Raw genomic sequence first — 15,263 nt, forward strand, 5'->3', positions numbered from 1 at the left:
AGTTTTCAAAAACAGAGATAAGAGAAAATAAATTAAAACTATCCGCAACACTAGACTTTCCACACTTTCACCTCATTCGATTATGATTCGACGTGAAAGGTACTCATCACTGGGTTTGATTTTGGAGAGACACAAATGAGTGTCTACAACTGTGAAATGCGATAGTACTACTAAGACATAATGGTACAATATACATATATAATAGTGCAAAAAAAAAGTACCACTTTCCTGTAAAAAAAAAAAAAAAAAAAAAAAAAAAAAAGGTACCACTTTAACCATTAAAAATACCATTTTAAATGTCAAGCCTCAGTGCTTTTCCATTTATGTCCTTCTATATGAAAAAAAAATGCATATAGAAACTATGGGACTAATGAGACTCTAAAGAATAAATTTATTCTTTAGCAGCACAAACTGGAATTGTTTGCATCAAAAAAAACAAACGGGAATTGTGCCTTGAACGTGTCTTCCAAGCTAACGTAACTTTGTTAATTTGTTAAATCTCTGCAACAAAGATTAATCAGTATTTTATTTGGACTAACATGGCCTCATTCAATTAACGTGGGCAGCAGCAAAAAATAAAAAAACAAAATTATGGACACGTGGCCAATGAGTGAGGCGGTGAGCTCGACAATTTCCCTCGCAATTCCAAGGAAGCAAAGTCAAATATTACTCCCAAAATCAAATATAGAGCCTAACATATTGCATTAGGGAATTAGTGCTGTAATAGTTTTTTGTTTAGTGAGAAATGGCTAACATTAGTGACTCCGTTGCTTTGAACATAGCTTTTTATCCATGGTTTGCTCTAGGCCACCTTACTTCGTTTCTCCGATTAGCTAACAAGTTAGCTGAAAGGGGTCACAAAGTCTCCTATTACCTTCCAACTAAAACACAATCCAAATTAACTTCTCAAAACCACTACCCAGACCACTTAACTTTAATACCGATCGATGTTCCACCCGTCGATGGCCTTCCTCCTGGGGCCGAGACAACCAACGATGCGCCCTCAGCTGCGCCCCTTATCATGACTGCCATGGACATGACTCGTGATACTATTGAATCCCATCTAGCCCAACTCAAACCCGACTTTGTTTTTTATGACTTCGCTTATTGGATGCCTGAACTAGGCAGAAAACATGGGTTCAAAACAGTGCACTACATCACTGGATATATAGCAAGATACGCTGGCTTTGTCACCTTCATCAACAAGCATTTTTCCACGAAAGAGGCCGCCGATAAAGCAGAAACACTACCGGAACTTCCAACCGAAATCTTTCGGATGCGAGCACATGAATCCAAGATTATGGCGGGTGTAGGGTTAAAGAAATTCGGACTAAAAGGTCTAACACTAGGTGAACAATTCGGCATATCTTTTCGAGAATGTGATGCTATTGGAGCTAAGACATGTAAGGAGATGGAAGAGTTTTACTGTGAGTTTGTTGAGAAGATTCTAGGTAAGCGTGTGCTTCTAGCAGGGCCTGTGGTGCCCAAACCCCCGTCGTCGAAACTCGAGGAGCGTTTCAACGATTGGCTAAAGGGATTTGGTGCTGCTAGTGTTATATATTGTGCACTCGGGAGCGAATGTGCTCTGGATCTACACCAATTTCAAGAGCTTCTTCTTGGCCTAGAGCTGACAGGTGCGTTGCGTTTACTTATCTATTTTTATCTATAATACAATGTTGTCAGTGTTAAATTCTAGTGGGAATGTGTATCTTGCATTGTGATTGTTTGTTTGCTTGTCATATTGAGAGGTACTTCGGCCTCCTTTAAATTCACATGTTTGACGATTAATATGTTTGTGGAAGGGTGAATCAATAACTAATGAGAATATAATACGGAGTAAAATGTAAAATTGATATTTTAAGATTAAAAGTTCATACAAATTTAGCAAAATCTCACTTTTAAATATGTTTTTTTTTTTTTTTTTTTTTTTTTCATATTACCGCCAAAATAGATGAACTTTGAACATTAATTCCATCTAGAATGAATAATTAGGAATATATTAGTTGATTGGTTGCTAATTAGTTGATTGTTGACGCATCCAAATTCCAAAGTAAGAAGGTCGACGAAAAAAAAAAGTTGATACTTGATAATAGCACTTTTAAAGGACCACCAAATTAAATTATCATGTCGACCGAAAAACCACGAAATTAAAAACACTTCGTAATATGCTAGCGTGACCAAAGAGATAAAGACTGTGAATCTGTCATAGAGATAGAGAGGAATATTCCATTTGGAATTGATATGGTGAAATAATTTTTTGATGTTATTGATTTATTAATAAATGGGATAATGGGGTTCCAGGAAGGTGTCTTAGGGCCTGTTCTCTTACGTTGAAATTCATTTCAGCTCAGCTTAATTCAGTTCAGTTCAGTTCAGCTCCTAATTTCCTTCTCCTATAAAATATTCATTTCAGTTCAGTTCAGTTCAGTTCAGTTCAACTCAGTTCAGTTCAGTTCAGTTCAGTTCAGTCAATGAGAACAGGCCCTTAGATTTAAAACGCGGTTTACAGTTTTATATTCCTTTTTTAATCTTAGTAGCTTATTGACTTGAGATTTGAGAAGGGTATCACATAGATGAACTTAGGGCCTTTCCTAATTTAGTGAAGTGAGCTGAACTTAAGTGAATTGAATTTATTGGAGCTTAATTAAATTAAATTGAACTAAACTGAACTGAAATGAAATAAATTGAACATTTTATAAGAGAAGGAAAATAAGAATTGAACTGAAGTTATTGGAGCTAAACTAAACTGAACTGAAAATAAGCTGAAGAGAACATACTCTTATTCATTAATCGGATTGGTATTTAATCAAATAATACTCCCTCCATTTCATAATGTTAGGGTCTGTTCACTTCAACTTAATTTCAGTTCAGTTCAACTCCAATCATTTTAGTTCACTTTAGTTCAACTCTTAATTTCCTTCTCTCATAAAATATTCATTTCAACTCTATTTAGTTCAGATCAGTTACAGCTCCAATTAGTTTAGTTCAATTCAGCTCAATTTAGTAAATGTGAACAAGCCCTTAGTCTCATATATTCCCTCCGTTTTTAAATACTTGCTCCATTTCTCCGTGTGGAGAGTTTTAGGAGAAATTGGAGAAAGTAATAAAATAGGTTGGTAGGGGAGTTGGTGAAAGAATAAAAAATTGTAAAAAATCAAAAGTAGTTGAGAGATTGAAGGGTGAAGAATATGGAATTATTATTGTTGGGTCCACTGTGTGAGAGAAATTAATTAAATATTGTAAAAGATTTCCAAATAAGGAAATGGAGTAAGTATTTAAAACGCCCAGAAAAGGAAAGTGGTGCAAGTATTTAAAAATGGAGGGAGTGTTATTTTAGGCGTTTCAAAAAAATCTACCCATATTGAATATATTTCATTTTCAACTTTTTTTTTTTATTTCCTATTTTTATACATATTAAATTCTGATTGGTTAAATTAATTAATTGCTGATTGATGACATATCTCTAAGTACGGAAATTCCTCCCTTGAATTATGCAATATTGGTTGATGCTTTTCAAAAAAAAAAAAAGGTTCAAAAAATTTAAATAAGGCAAACTAATTATGAACTGTTTTTATACTTTAATGTTAGATTCTGAATATTCTTCTTTTCTTATTTTATGTGATTGATTCCATATGAGACTATCGTATAGAAACGCAGGGAGTATAAAAAATAAAACACATATTATGTGAACTCATCATTTTAATTTGATTACTCTTTGCGGGTCTTTGGGCTCTCTGATATTGTTAGAACATTTTAGTCACTTCATTTTAGTTCTAAATCATGTTCTCCTTTCGTGTTTTTAACCTTTGACTAAGAAGTTGTTTAGGTAAATTAATTGACTTTAGTATGAAAAAAAAAAGGAAAAAATGGAAAAGAAAAATCCAACCTTTGCACTTTTTCCTCCTAAAAATCTAACCTTCGTTTTATATCTCAAAACTCAAACCTTTATGCTGCACCTTCTCCAAAAGATCCATTACCTGCTGATGATCGGTTTTTATAAGTTATATGCCACGTGTCAGTTATTAATAGGTCAAATTGTTTTTTTAATTATTAAAAAACAAAAATAATTAAAAGAAAAAACTAGAAAAAAAAACAAAAAAAATTCAGAAACCTATCTCCACCCTCCTTCCCTGACCACCCCATCCCCACCGCCCACCAGCCACCAGCCACCGAACCCAGCAACCCATTCTCCTCACCACCGGAAAACCCACACCACTCCTCCCGCCGGCTAGCTGCCCCTACACTCTCCGTTTCAGCAGCCCCGCGACAGTCACCACAATCACAACCGCACCACGCACCCTCCAACTCCAACCTCACGCTGCACCATTCCAACCAATCACCTCGCCACCACGCGACACCAACAACACAACTACACAACCACACACTTCAGCCCACCAATTTACCTTCACCGACAACATCAACTCGCCAACAACAACCATAATTGGCGCAATTGCAGCAGCTAACCACCAATTTCATCCCAATATTAGCCAACAATCGACCACCAAACTACTACCCCAAACTACAGCCACCTATCCCAAACCGACCACCAATTCGGCTGCTGCCGAATCATTTCCACCACTGCAGTCGAAGTCCACCAAGCGTTACCACCATTCGAACCTCAACAAGCCCCAACCTCACGCAACAATTTACCAACCCAAAGGCAACCTCCACAACCATTATTGCCGCACCCAACAACTCCCATTCAATCAACCATTGCAGCCCCAAAATCAGAGCAAAACGCAAGTTTAATCGAGTATGGGCTTGTGGTTTCGGGCATAGGTAGGAGTGGGAGAAGGGTTTGGGTAGGGTGGGGTAACTGGTGGCAGAGATGATGGTGGCAGCGGAGGTGCGTTCTTGTTCCGTTGTTTCAGTTTTTAGGAGAGAGGAGAGAAAAAGAGGAGTGAAAGAATTAAAATAAAAAAAAAACAAAAAAAAAAAGTTTTTAACCTGCTTAACAAGTTAAAGGTCAAATGCATCTGTTGGAGAAGGTGGGGAATAAAGATTGGATTTTTGAGGAATAAAATGAAGTTGGATTTTTAGAAGGAAAAGTGCAAAGGTTGGATTTTTCTTTTTCATTTTTCCTAAAAAAAATGTAAGTATGGTAGTTCAGCATTAAAATATTTACTTTAATCTTGTGCTACACATGGTTTTTCCAAAAAAGAAAAAAAAATATTTTTGGTAATGAAAAATATTAATTCGATTATACGTAATTTTAACTCGTCAAAAGAAACATATTTTTAAAAAGAAAAATAACTTCAATTTAAATTACGGTTTTTTCACCATATACCCCTAAATTTTTTGTTTATTCACCATATATCCATGAAATTTTTCAAATTCACCATATATACTTAAGTTATTATAAATATTCACTATATACCCCTAATGAAAATAAGATGAGTGGAATTTGGTTAATTATACCTCGAAACCACCTTTGATCTCTCCCCCTCATCCCCAAAATCACTCCTCTTCTTTTTCCAACCCCAAAACCACTCTAAATCTCCATAATCATATTTGTATGATTGATTTTGAGGATGAGAACAGTAAATTTAGGGTGGTTTTGGGGGTGGGAAAAAGGAATATGGGTAGTTTCGGAGGTAAGGGAATGTATTTAGGATGGTTGCGGTTCATAATTAGTTTTAATGATTGACAAAATTAAAAATCATTAGTCATCAAGGGTATATGGTGTATCTTTGTAAAAACTCGGGGGTATATTAAGAATTTACAAAAGTTCAGGGGTATATGGTGAATAAACAAAAAAATCAGGGGCATATGGTGAAAAACCCGTTTAAATTAATTTGTACAAATTCCAAAGACAGTAATTTAGTAATGTATTAGACTTTATTTTTAAAAATAAAAAAGAAACTAGTTCAAAACCCGAGTAATGTATTAGACTTTATTTTTAAAAATAAAAAAGAAACTAGTTCAACCCGTGCTATGCACGGTTTTACAATAATATTCTACTATTTGTTCATTAGAAACTGTACAAAACGAATCATTAGAAGTACAAAAAAAAACATAAAAAAAAAGTACAATAAAAATTGTGATATACCGTTAGATTAATCTCAATGTCTGCATTACAATTTACAATTAATGTGAGATGGAAGAATTAATAAGATTTTAGTAACAAACTTATAGAAAAAAAAAAAAAAAAGATGTCAAAATATTTTGGCGTGAAAATTTTTTATATGATGATGACACGTGTACTAAGGAGATATCTAAGGGGATTACTTTAGTATATATATAAGTATTGATATCTACGGGGATTACTTTAGAGTGATAAAGCGTTTGATGCAAATTAATTAATTTTTTATTTTACTATGTGATAATTATAATTATAATCATTTTATTTTTAAATTAATAGTTACTTAATAATATATATGAAATTTGTTCATATATTAATAACTGCTCTTTTATCATGTTATTTCACACATTTATACTACTATTTTATATCACTAATAAATAAAGTCGGTATCATAGTCTAGCCACGAGACAGCTACACTTGTCATTTCATTTTTTCGCCAACAGTCGTTCTACGTAGGCATTAAATAGGTATTATTTGACATATATGATGTTAAGTAAGCAATTTATCGGATAGATATTTTAAGATAAAAATGTTGTATAGAGTTTTATTAATACTACTTCTAATATTTCATATATAAAAAATTAATTATAACTTTTAATAAATATCCGATAACTCAATTTTATTTCCATCATAAAATCCTTTTCAAAGAGTTCTTTACAATAAGATCCATTTATAATATATTAATTTAGTTTAAAAAATAATTGAGAATTAGTAAAAAAAAAAAATTTGGTTTGGTAAAAATACTTTCATTTCAGAAAAAAAAAAAAAAAATAAGTTCAATAACTGCAGTTTCAAGTCAATAATAACATAGACATCTATTCACAAACAAAATTACAAAGAGTACACTATTCTATAAATAAGCAATTGGATATCACATGTCTAAATATCATGCATTATCAAAAGAGATTGATTACATGATCTTATTAATGAGCATTCAAGCCAAGAAGTTTATACTAAAATTTTATCAAAAATCCAGACATTGTGGGGCACAAAACTAGTGTATAATAAAGAAGGGAAAAATCGTGTAAAAAAAGGGAAGAAAAACTGTATTACCAACAAATTAATTTATTTTATTAATTAGTTAAGATATTGTATTGTACTATCATTATTTTTAGTTAGAAACTTACATGATGTTATTAATCATGATAATATTATAAAAATGATAATATTATAATCATCATGGATAAAATATTATTCTTTTTTTTTAAGAAGGATAATATATTATTCTAACATAGTGTCGTATATATATTAGTATTTTTTGAAAAAATAATTACCGATTATAGTATATAAATATGTAAAATATTTTGATAGTGTCAATATAGTTTAGATATGATTGTCAAAATTGAAAGAAAATACTATAGATTATAAGCAAGCCACAGTTTATAACCTAAATAAACAAATTATTTGTATCAAGTGTCATTTTCATAAATAAGTTGCATTGAAATTGTGCTTTTTTTATTACAAAATATATATTTTTACTGTTTGTGGGCCACTATGACAAGTTGAATAGACTTTCAAAGCTAACACCGCTAACTATCCATTTGCTACTATTTATCATCTTCTTCCACCCACCTTCTTCTTCTTCATGCTCATCTTATTTCTCTTGTTCATATTTTTTCTTCCCACCCACCTTAATCTTCTCCCTCCAATCTCTGCCCACTTTCACCTTCTCTTTCAAATTCGTTCGAATCTATTTCCACATTTTTTCTTCCCACCCACCTTAATCTTCTCACTCCAATATCTGCCTACTTTCACCTTCTCTTTCAAGTCTGATCGATTCCATTTCCACAAGTTTCGCTGGGGAAATTAAACAAAAACCCTAATAACAAAAGGAGAAATTAATGGCATGGTTAACCCTAAAGGCTAGCTGAGTTTTCCTCCTTCCATTAAATTCGACTTTGCACCACCATTTGCAGGGGTTTCGCCGTCGGAATGAAACGAAAACCCAAATAACAACGTGAAAATAACGAGCATGATTAACCCTAAAGGGTAGATAAGCTTTTTTCCCTCCATAAATTTTTCCTTGTTCGACATCATATAGTGAAATGTGTAATTTCCACCATTAAAATTGAAGGTTGAAGGAGGAGAAAAAAAAAATAACACAAGGTTGAAGGAGGAGAAAGAAAATCATAAAACACCAAAAGGTTGAAAGAGAAGAGAGAAAACAACAATTAACCAATGTTAGATGTAATTTACATGGAGGTGCACAAGCTGGGAAAGTCGCCTCGATCTTGGGGTACTTTGGTCATGCTCTTGAGTTGATACAATTGGATTTAGTGGTGGAATTTGGATTTAATGTACTGGAATCCTGAATTAGTCACTGTGAATCCGATCATGCAACATAAGCAACATATTACCATGAATATTAAAAGGGTCGGGGCTGTCTCTTGGTACTATACTGTTGTTTATGCAAGCCCTGACCTTTCACAAAGAAAAGAACTATGGGAGGAGCTCAAGACTTTTGCTCCTACTTATAATAAACTAGGGCTTATAGGAAGGGCTTATTATGACACCCGCTTTTCTTCCAAAAGAAACAGTCCGTGTGCAGAGACTACTCGAAGATCAACCTTGTTTAATTCTTGATTAGATGATATGGATCTCATTGAGGTGCGGTGGATTTTTCGAGTGCAACCCATACTTAATTGGGCACGAGGGTTAACTCCTTAAACCTGCCAAAATAGTAGATTGAAGAGGGCTTTATGCAATGAAAATTGGGACTTGTGCTTTGACAGAGCATCTATGAAGCATCTTACATCATTCCATTCTTACCATTGTCCAATTTTTGTATCCCCTAATGGTTTTTCTCCTCTACAAGATTTACATCGTCCATTCAGGTTTCAAGCAACTTGGTTGTCTCATGAAAAATTCAAAGACATGCACAGCAATTGGGATTCTAGTAGCTCTCGTATATGCGCACTTACCAAACCATTACAGTAGCTCTCTCGTATTTAGCAATGTTATTTTTAAACAAAAGAGGACTCTTCTTGCGAAAATAGGTGGCATCCCATTCAAAAATCTCTAGCGCTAGGTAGATAGGGGATTGATTTAATTGGAGTCACGGCTTCAAAAAAAACTTAATGAGATTCTTGAAGGGAGGAGACCTTACGGTATCAAAAATCTCATATTGATTGGCTTTAAAATGGTGATAGAAATACCACTTTATTTAACTATAGCACGATGGTTAGGAGATGGAAGAATAAAATCCTAACAATAAAAAACACGGATGGAAATTGGATTTAAGACAAATGCAAATTAAAGATCATATTGTGAATTATTTCACAACCTTATTCGTCGAGACAGGTGATCCGCAATTTTTTTTATGTCCCTTAAGACATATTTCCGGAGCTTTAAATCAATGACTGGAATTTTCTCACTCTGACCTACACAAAAAATAGAAATTAATGAGATTATAAAGGAGATGGTGGCGTTAAAAGCTCCTGGCCCCCCGATGATTTTCAAGCTCTCTTTTTTCATAAGAATTGGGATATAGTAAAGCAAACTGTGTAGATACTCTCATCCCTATTCTTGAAGGAAAATGCATTCCTCCTAGATTTAATGAAATATTCATTGCTCTTCTTTCCAAGGTTGACCAACCCGAATTGGCTTTGCAATTTAGGCCATTTGGATTATGCAATTTAGCATATAAAATTGTCACCAAAGTGATTATTAATTGCTTCAAACCAGTCTTGGCTTTTTCATATTTTAAATAGGAAAAATTGCCCGGAATAATCTGATCTTTGCCTCATCCACCAAAAATAATCCCACCTTTTGATTATTTTTTAATAATCCGACCTTTATACCCGTTCCACATTCAATGGTCCCAAGTGACTTGAAACCGGCTAAATAGGTTACCATTTGTGAGTTGGGATTATTTGCACACGTGTTACCACATGATTAGTCTAAAATAATAATAAAAAAAAAAATTAATTTAAAAAATTGAAAAATTGAAAAAAAAAAAAAAAAAAAAAAAAAAAAAAAAAAAAAAAAAACCAACGACCTCCCCTACCCAACACCACCGAAACCACCTCCCCTACCCAGCCCACCAGCTGAAACCACCTTATCCACCCAGCCCACCAACAGAAACCACTTCCTCTACTCAACCCACCAGCCGACCAACCGAAACCAACGGCCACTAGCTGTGATGGGTTTGCAATTTTAGGCTAATTTGTGGGCGTTCGAAGCTGCTCAAAATTATGGTGTTTGCCGGCGATTGTTGGTGCAGTTGTAGTAGGTGGTAAGTGATTGTGATGGTGGGTTCATTTGGTGTTTGCTGCCGGGAGATAGTCTGTGATGTTGTTGCGGGTTTGTGGTGGCCGTTTGCGAAGGAGAAGCGGTAACATGAGGGCTGCTTTTTTTGTGGTTTTGCGGCATGGGTGATGGAGTCAGGTCGGCCGAAAATGGGAAGGGAGAGGGAGGGGGTGGTCGGAATCGGATAGGGGAAGGGATATGGTGGCCGGTATTGGGTAGGGGGACCGTGGGGCTGCCGGAATTTGGGTTTTCAGGTTTAAAAAAAAAATCAGTTTTTTTTTTTTTTATTTTTTTTTTTTTATTTTTTTTTTATTTTTATTTTTTGATCAATCATGGGGTAACATGTGTTTAGTAACTTGTAATAACAAGTTAGGTGACCGGTTAGGACCATTTAAAGCGGAAGAGGTATAAAGGTTGGATTATTAAAAAGTAATCGAAAGGTGAGATTATTTTCGGCGGATGAGGCAAAGGTCGGATTATTCTGGGCAAATTTTCCTTTTAAATACTTGAGCAAGTTTTGTGTCGGGCCATCAAATAAATGACAACATAGTCATTACTTAAGAGGTTTTACACGCTATAAAGAGGAAGCTAGGGACTAAGGGATACATGGCTATAAAGATTGATTTCAAGAAAGCCTATGATCATCTTTGTTGGTCTTTTATTCGTGACACTTTCGTGCAAATGAACTTATCTATCACTATGATTGATATTATCATGGATTGAATTACTACTACTTCTCTTCGAGTTCTTTGGAATGGTGAACCTTCTCAAAGTTTCAAACCGAGTAGGAGGATTCAGCAAGGAGATCCTCTCTCCTCCTACCTCTTTGTAATGTGCATTGAGCGATTAATTAAATCATTGAAGAGGCTATTTCTCACGGCCATTCAAAAACCATTAGAGCAAGTCAAGATGGTCCTACTTTGGCAAATTTATTTTGTTGCTGATGACATTGTTCTTTTTGAGGAATAATCAAGCTGATTTGATTCGTACATGCCTTAATCGCTTTTGCACTGCCTTGGGTCAAAAGGTAAGTTTACCTAAATCTTGAGTGTATTTTCAAAGAATTTTGCTATCTCTAACCAGGAGGAAATATGCTCAGCTTTGGGGATACTTACTTGGGGTTGTACTAAGGGATGCCTACTCTTATTACTAGTAGAGTAACTAGAGAGATTTACGGCCACCTTTGCGAAAAAATTGACAAATGGCTTAGTGGTTGGAAGTCAAAATATTTATCCTTGTCTGGTCGTATCACCCTTGATAAATCTACATTATCTACTACGTCCTTATATTCTATGCAGTTAGCCAAAAAACCTGGAACCATATGTAAGGATATTGATAAGAAAACTTAGAGATTTATTTGGGTTGGAAGCGAGGATCAAAAGAAAATCCATCTTCTCTCGTGGGAAGTATTGCAAAAACAGAAAGAATTAGGTGGTGTGAGAATTACATCCGCAAGGCAAGCCAATGCAGCTTTTCTTACTAAGTTGGGTTGGAGGATTTTAATTAACCGAAGCTAATAACTCCTTTTGGTCGCGTGTTCTTAGAGCAAATTATTGCAAGGGTTAATGTGATGTTGATATGTTCGAACCGAAACAAGGAATGTTAAATGCGTGGAGCGGCATAACTAAAAACGTTAAGCTAAGGGTATGCGCACAACAATTGGCAATGGAGCTCACACTCTTTTTGGGGATCATCTTTGGGCTACTAACAAGCCTTTAAGTGATTTGGCTAATGCTCCTAACCCCATGGAATTAGCATGGGCAACTGTGAAAGAAATGTGGGAAGTGGATCATGGGTAGAGATGGAATATATTTGCTCCATTTTTAGATTCGGATATATTGAAGCTAATCCAAAACCATGAGGTTAGAGAAGAGTCGAATGTAGGCGATTTAATTTATTGGAGGGGTGATTTAAAGGGAAAATTTACCATTAAATTTGTTCTTTATATCATGCACCATGAAATGGATGTTCTTGATGAAGAATGTTGGAATCTTGTGTGGAAAACCCTTGTTCAGTAATGTGTCCATGTGTTCCTATGACTGGCTTGCCATGACAGGATCCTTGGGAACCAAAATAGGTTCAAAAGGCAACTAACGGGGACCCACAGTGCTTTATTTGTGGTCACATGGAGGAGAGCACTCTCCACATCTTGCGTGATTTCCCTGCAACTAAGCAAGTCTGGCACTTAGTTTTCACCCGAACTCTGTCTCGTGGCTTTTTACAAGGGTCTTTGAAAGATTGGATTTCCCATAATCTAAAAGATTCTGGTCAAATGGATGATCAAGGGTGGCTTACACACTTTGGCACAATTGTTGGGTAGCTTAGGTGTGGAGGTGGAGTAACTGTTATGTGTTAAACAAAAGAGATGAAATCCCTATTGATATAGGGGCCTTTATTTGTATAAGATTAGATAAGGTATTTCGCAGCTTAAATAGTCAAGAAGATGCTCCTTATTCCAGGCAAGTGAAGCAGCAGCAACATATCTCGTGGCAGGCTCCTAGTTGCTGATGGTATGTGCTTAAATACGATGGCGCTGCTAAAGGGTGCCCAGGGCTAGCAAGGGGTGGAGGGATCATTAGAGATCACAAAGGCAATCTCATTTCTAGGTTCTCTGCTTATTTTGGTCATTGTGTAACGATCTAACATGAGGCCTTGAACTAGCTAAAAACCTGTAGATTGAGCGGCCATAAGTGCAATTAGATAATCTTGCGTGCATTCAAATCCTAAGGCAGGGGAAAGCTCCAAATGGTGAGAAAGTGCATGAGTTAAATCGATGCTTGGGGATGCTAAATATTGATAGTTGGGAAGTCAAAGTAAATTATGTTTATCGTGAAGGAAATCGCGTGGCAGATTGGTTGGCCAACCACGGAGTCCCTCAAGACTGCATTTTAAAATTCTTAATTTTATTCTCTTACATCTTAGAAATATTTTAGCGGAGGATGTTAGGGGAGTGGCTTTCCCTCGGCTAGTACCTCCGTAGTTTTTTTGTTTTGTTTCTTGCTTGTTTGTATTTTTTTGCTTTCTTGTTGCTTTTCTTGTTTTTCTTGGCTTTGCCTCATTTGAATAAATTTTTTTTTTTTAAATTTTAAATTTTGATTGTTGACAATTTAAAGTCATTGATTCTTTTCCCCTTGTGTTTTTTTTTTAAATACTGTATAAGTTATTGGATAAAATAATTGTCTAAAATGCCCTAATCTAATAATAATTTAATAAGGATATTTATGTAATTTTAAGTATATAATAGAGATCTTTTTTTTAAAAAAAAAAAGGGGGGGGGGGGGGTTAAGTTAATGAGCAAATGGGGTTATCTTGACGTATGTGGATTACATAAATGAGAAAATAGGGTTACTCTATTAAATAAGTGGAGTTATTCTTTCATTAGTTACAAACAAAGTATAAGGGTTGCTTTTATTGCTTGGTATTAGGGCGTGTTCACATTTACTGAAATGAGCTGAACTGAATTGAACTGAACTGATTGGAAGCTAAACTGAACTGAACTGAACTGAGCTGAAATGAATATTTTATGAGAGAGGGAAATTAATTAGGAGCTGAGCTGAATTGAACTGAACTGATTATTGGAGCTGAATTGAACTGAACTGAACTGAAATTAAGTTGAAGTGAGCAAGACCTTATTTTTATAATAAATTTAGGTTACTTTCATGAACAAAGGAGTTACATATATGAGTAAATGACTTTATTACTCATACAAATAAATATAGATTACTCTTCCTATATATATATATATATATATATATATATATATATATATAAACCAATGTGACTACACACAAGATTCACTGCTTGAAATATAATTGTGGTATAAATCAATGTCCTGCAGGCAAGCCATTTCTGGCGGCCTTGAAACCTCCTAAGGAATATTACTTTTATAAACCAATGTGACTACACACAAGATTCACTGCTTGAAATATAATTGTGGTATAAATCAATGTCCTGCAGGCAAGCCATTTCTGGCGGCCTTGAAACCTCCTAAGGATTCCGAGACAGTAGAATCAGCTTTTCCAATAGGATTCGAGGACAGAATAAGAGGAAGGGGAATCATACATGGTGGTTGGGTGCAACAACAATTGATCTTGCAGCATCCTTCGGTGGGATGTTTCATAACTCACTGTGGGATCGGGTCTCTATCCGAAGCCATGGGAAGCCAATGCCAAGTAGTGTTGATGCCTCAAGCTGTCGACCAGTTTATAAATGCGAGACAAATGAGTTTAGAGTTGAAGATAGGAGTCGAGGTTGAGCCAAGAGAGGATGATGGTTTTTTTACTAAGGAAGCCGTCCAAAAGGCGATATCCATGGTGATGGATGAAGGAAGTGAAGTTGGTGCAGTAGTTAAGACCAACCATGCTAAATGGAGAGAGTTCATTTTAAAGGATGGTTTAGAAGACTCTTACATCAGTAGCTTCATTCAGAGTTTACAACAAATGCTTGAATGAACTTAGTATACGTAGTATATTCTATTGTTTTCAGAATGTACCACGTATTACCATGTACTTGTTTCAAGAAACTCGGTTATAGCAAACAAAAAAGGAATAATATTACATCAACTGTATTTTCCCTTAAAAATAATTTTTCCTTAAAATGTTTTTCGTTAATACAAACTAAGCCTATGTGTGAGAAATGCTGATGATATGCTTAATAAATGAGGCTTTCTAGATCTTTCCTAGGACTTGTGAGTTTTGCTACTAAGTAATACGAAGGATGGTGTTGCAAAGCAACATCTCCAGGCTTTTACTAAGATTGACATTTGTAGATTCCGAACTCTAACCATTTTCGAAGGTGGTCATGGCACACCACCAGGTTTTACTCAAGCTAGCATAATAAAGGAACGTTTTAAGGTCGATGATATTATGGCGTAACGTGTATGAGTGTATACTCTCAAATTCGACGGATCATGGCAAAAGCAAACGAGCCGGAA

The 15,263-nt window shown here is 35.1% G+C and overlaps 1 protein-coding gene across 1 annotated transcript; it reads left to right on the forward strand.

The window, feature by feature from the left end:
- Window positions 1-602: 602 nt before the first annotated feature.
- On the forward strand, window positions 603-14,971 carry LOC145599112 (cyanidin 3-O-galactoside 2''-O-xylosyltransferase FGGT1-like). Its single transcript, XM_081655526.1, has 2 exons — window positions 603-1,634; window positions 14,288-14,971. The coding sequence occupies exons 1-2, from the start codon at window positions 746-748 to the stop codon at window positions 14,779-14,781; spliced, it is 1,383 nt and encodes a 460-aa protein (XP_081511652.1). The 5' UTR covers window positions 603-745; the 3' UTR covers window positions 14,782-14,971.
- Window positions 14,972-15,263: the final 292 nt, after the last annotated feature.

The sequence above is a fragment of the Chenopodium album genome, chromosome 2, assembly GCF_948465745.1.
Source record: "Chenopodium album chromosome 2, dcCheAlbu1.1, whole genome shotgun sequence".
NCBI classification, from domain to species: Eukaryota; Viridiplantae; Streptophyta; class Magnoliopsida; order Caryophyllales; family Amaranthaceae; genus Chenopodium; species Chenopodium album.

Bases quoted from the DNA above. Each gene is read 5' to 3' on its own strand.
- LOC145599112 (XM_081655526.1), top strand. From the start codon at position 746: ATGGCTAACATTAGTGACTCCGTTGCTTTGAACATAGCTTTTTATCCA. The intron at 1,635-14,287 runs GTGCGTTGCGTT...AATGTCCTGCAG, and splicing joins TCTTGGCCTAGAGCTGACAG to GCAAGCCATTTCTGGCGGCC.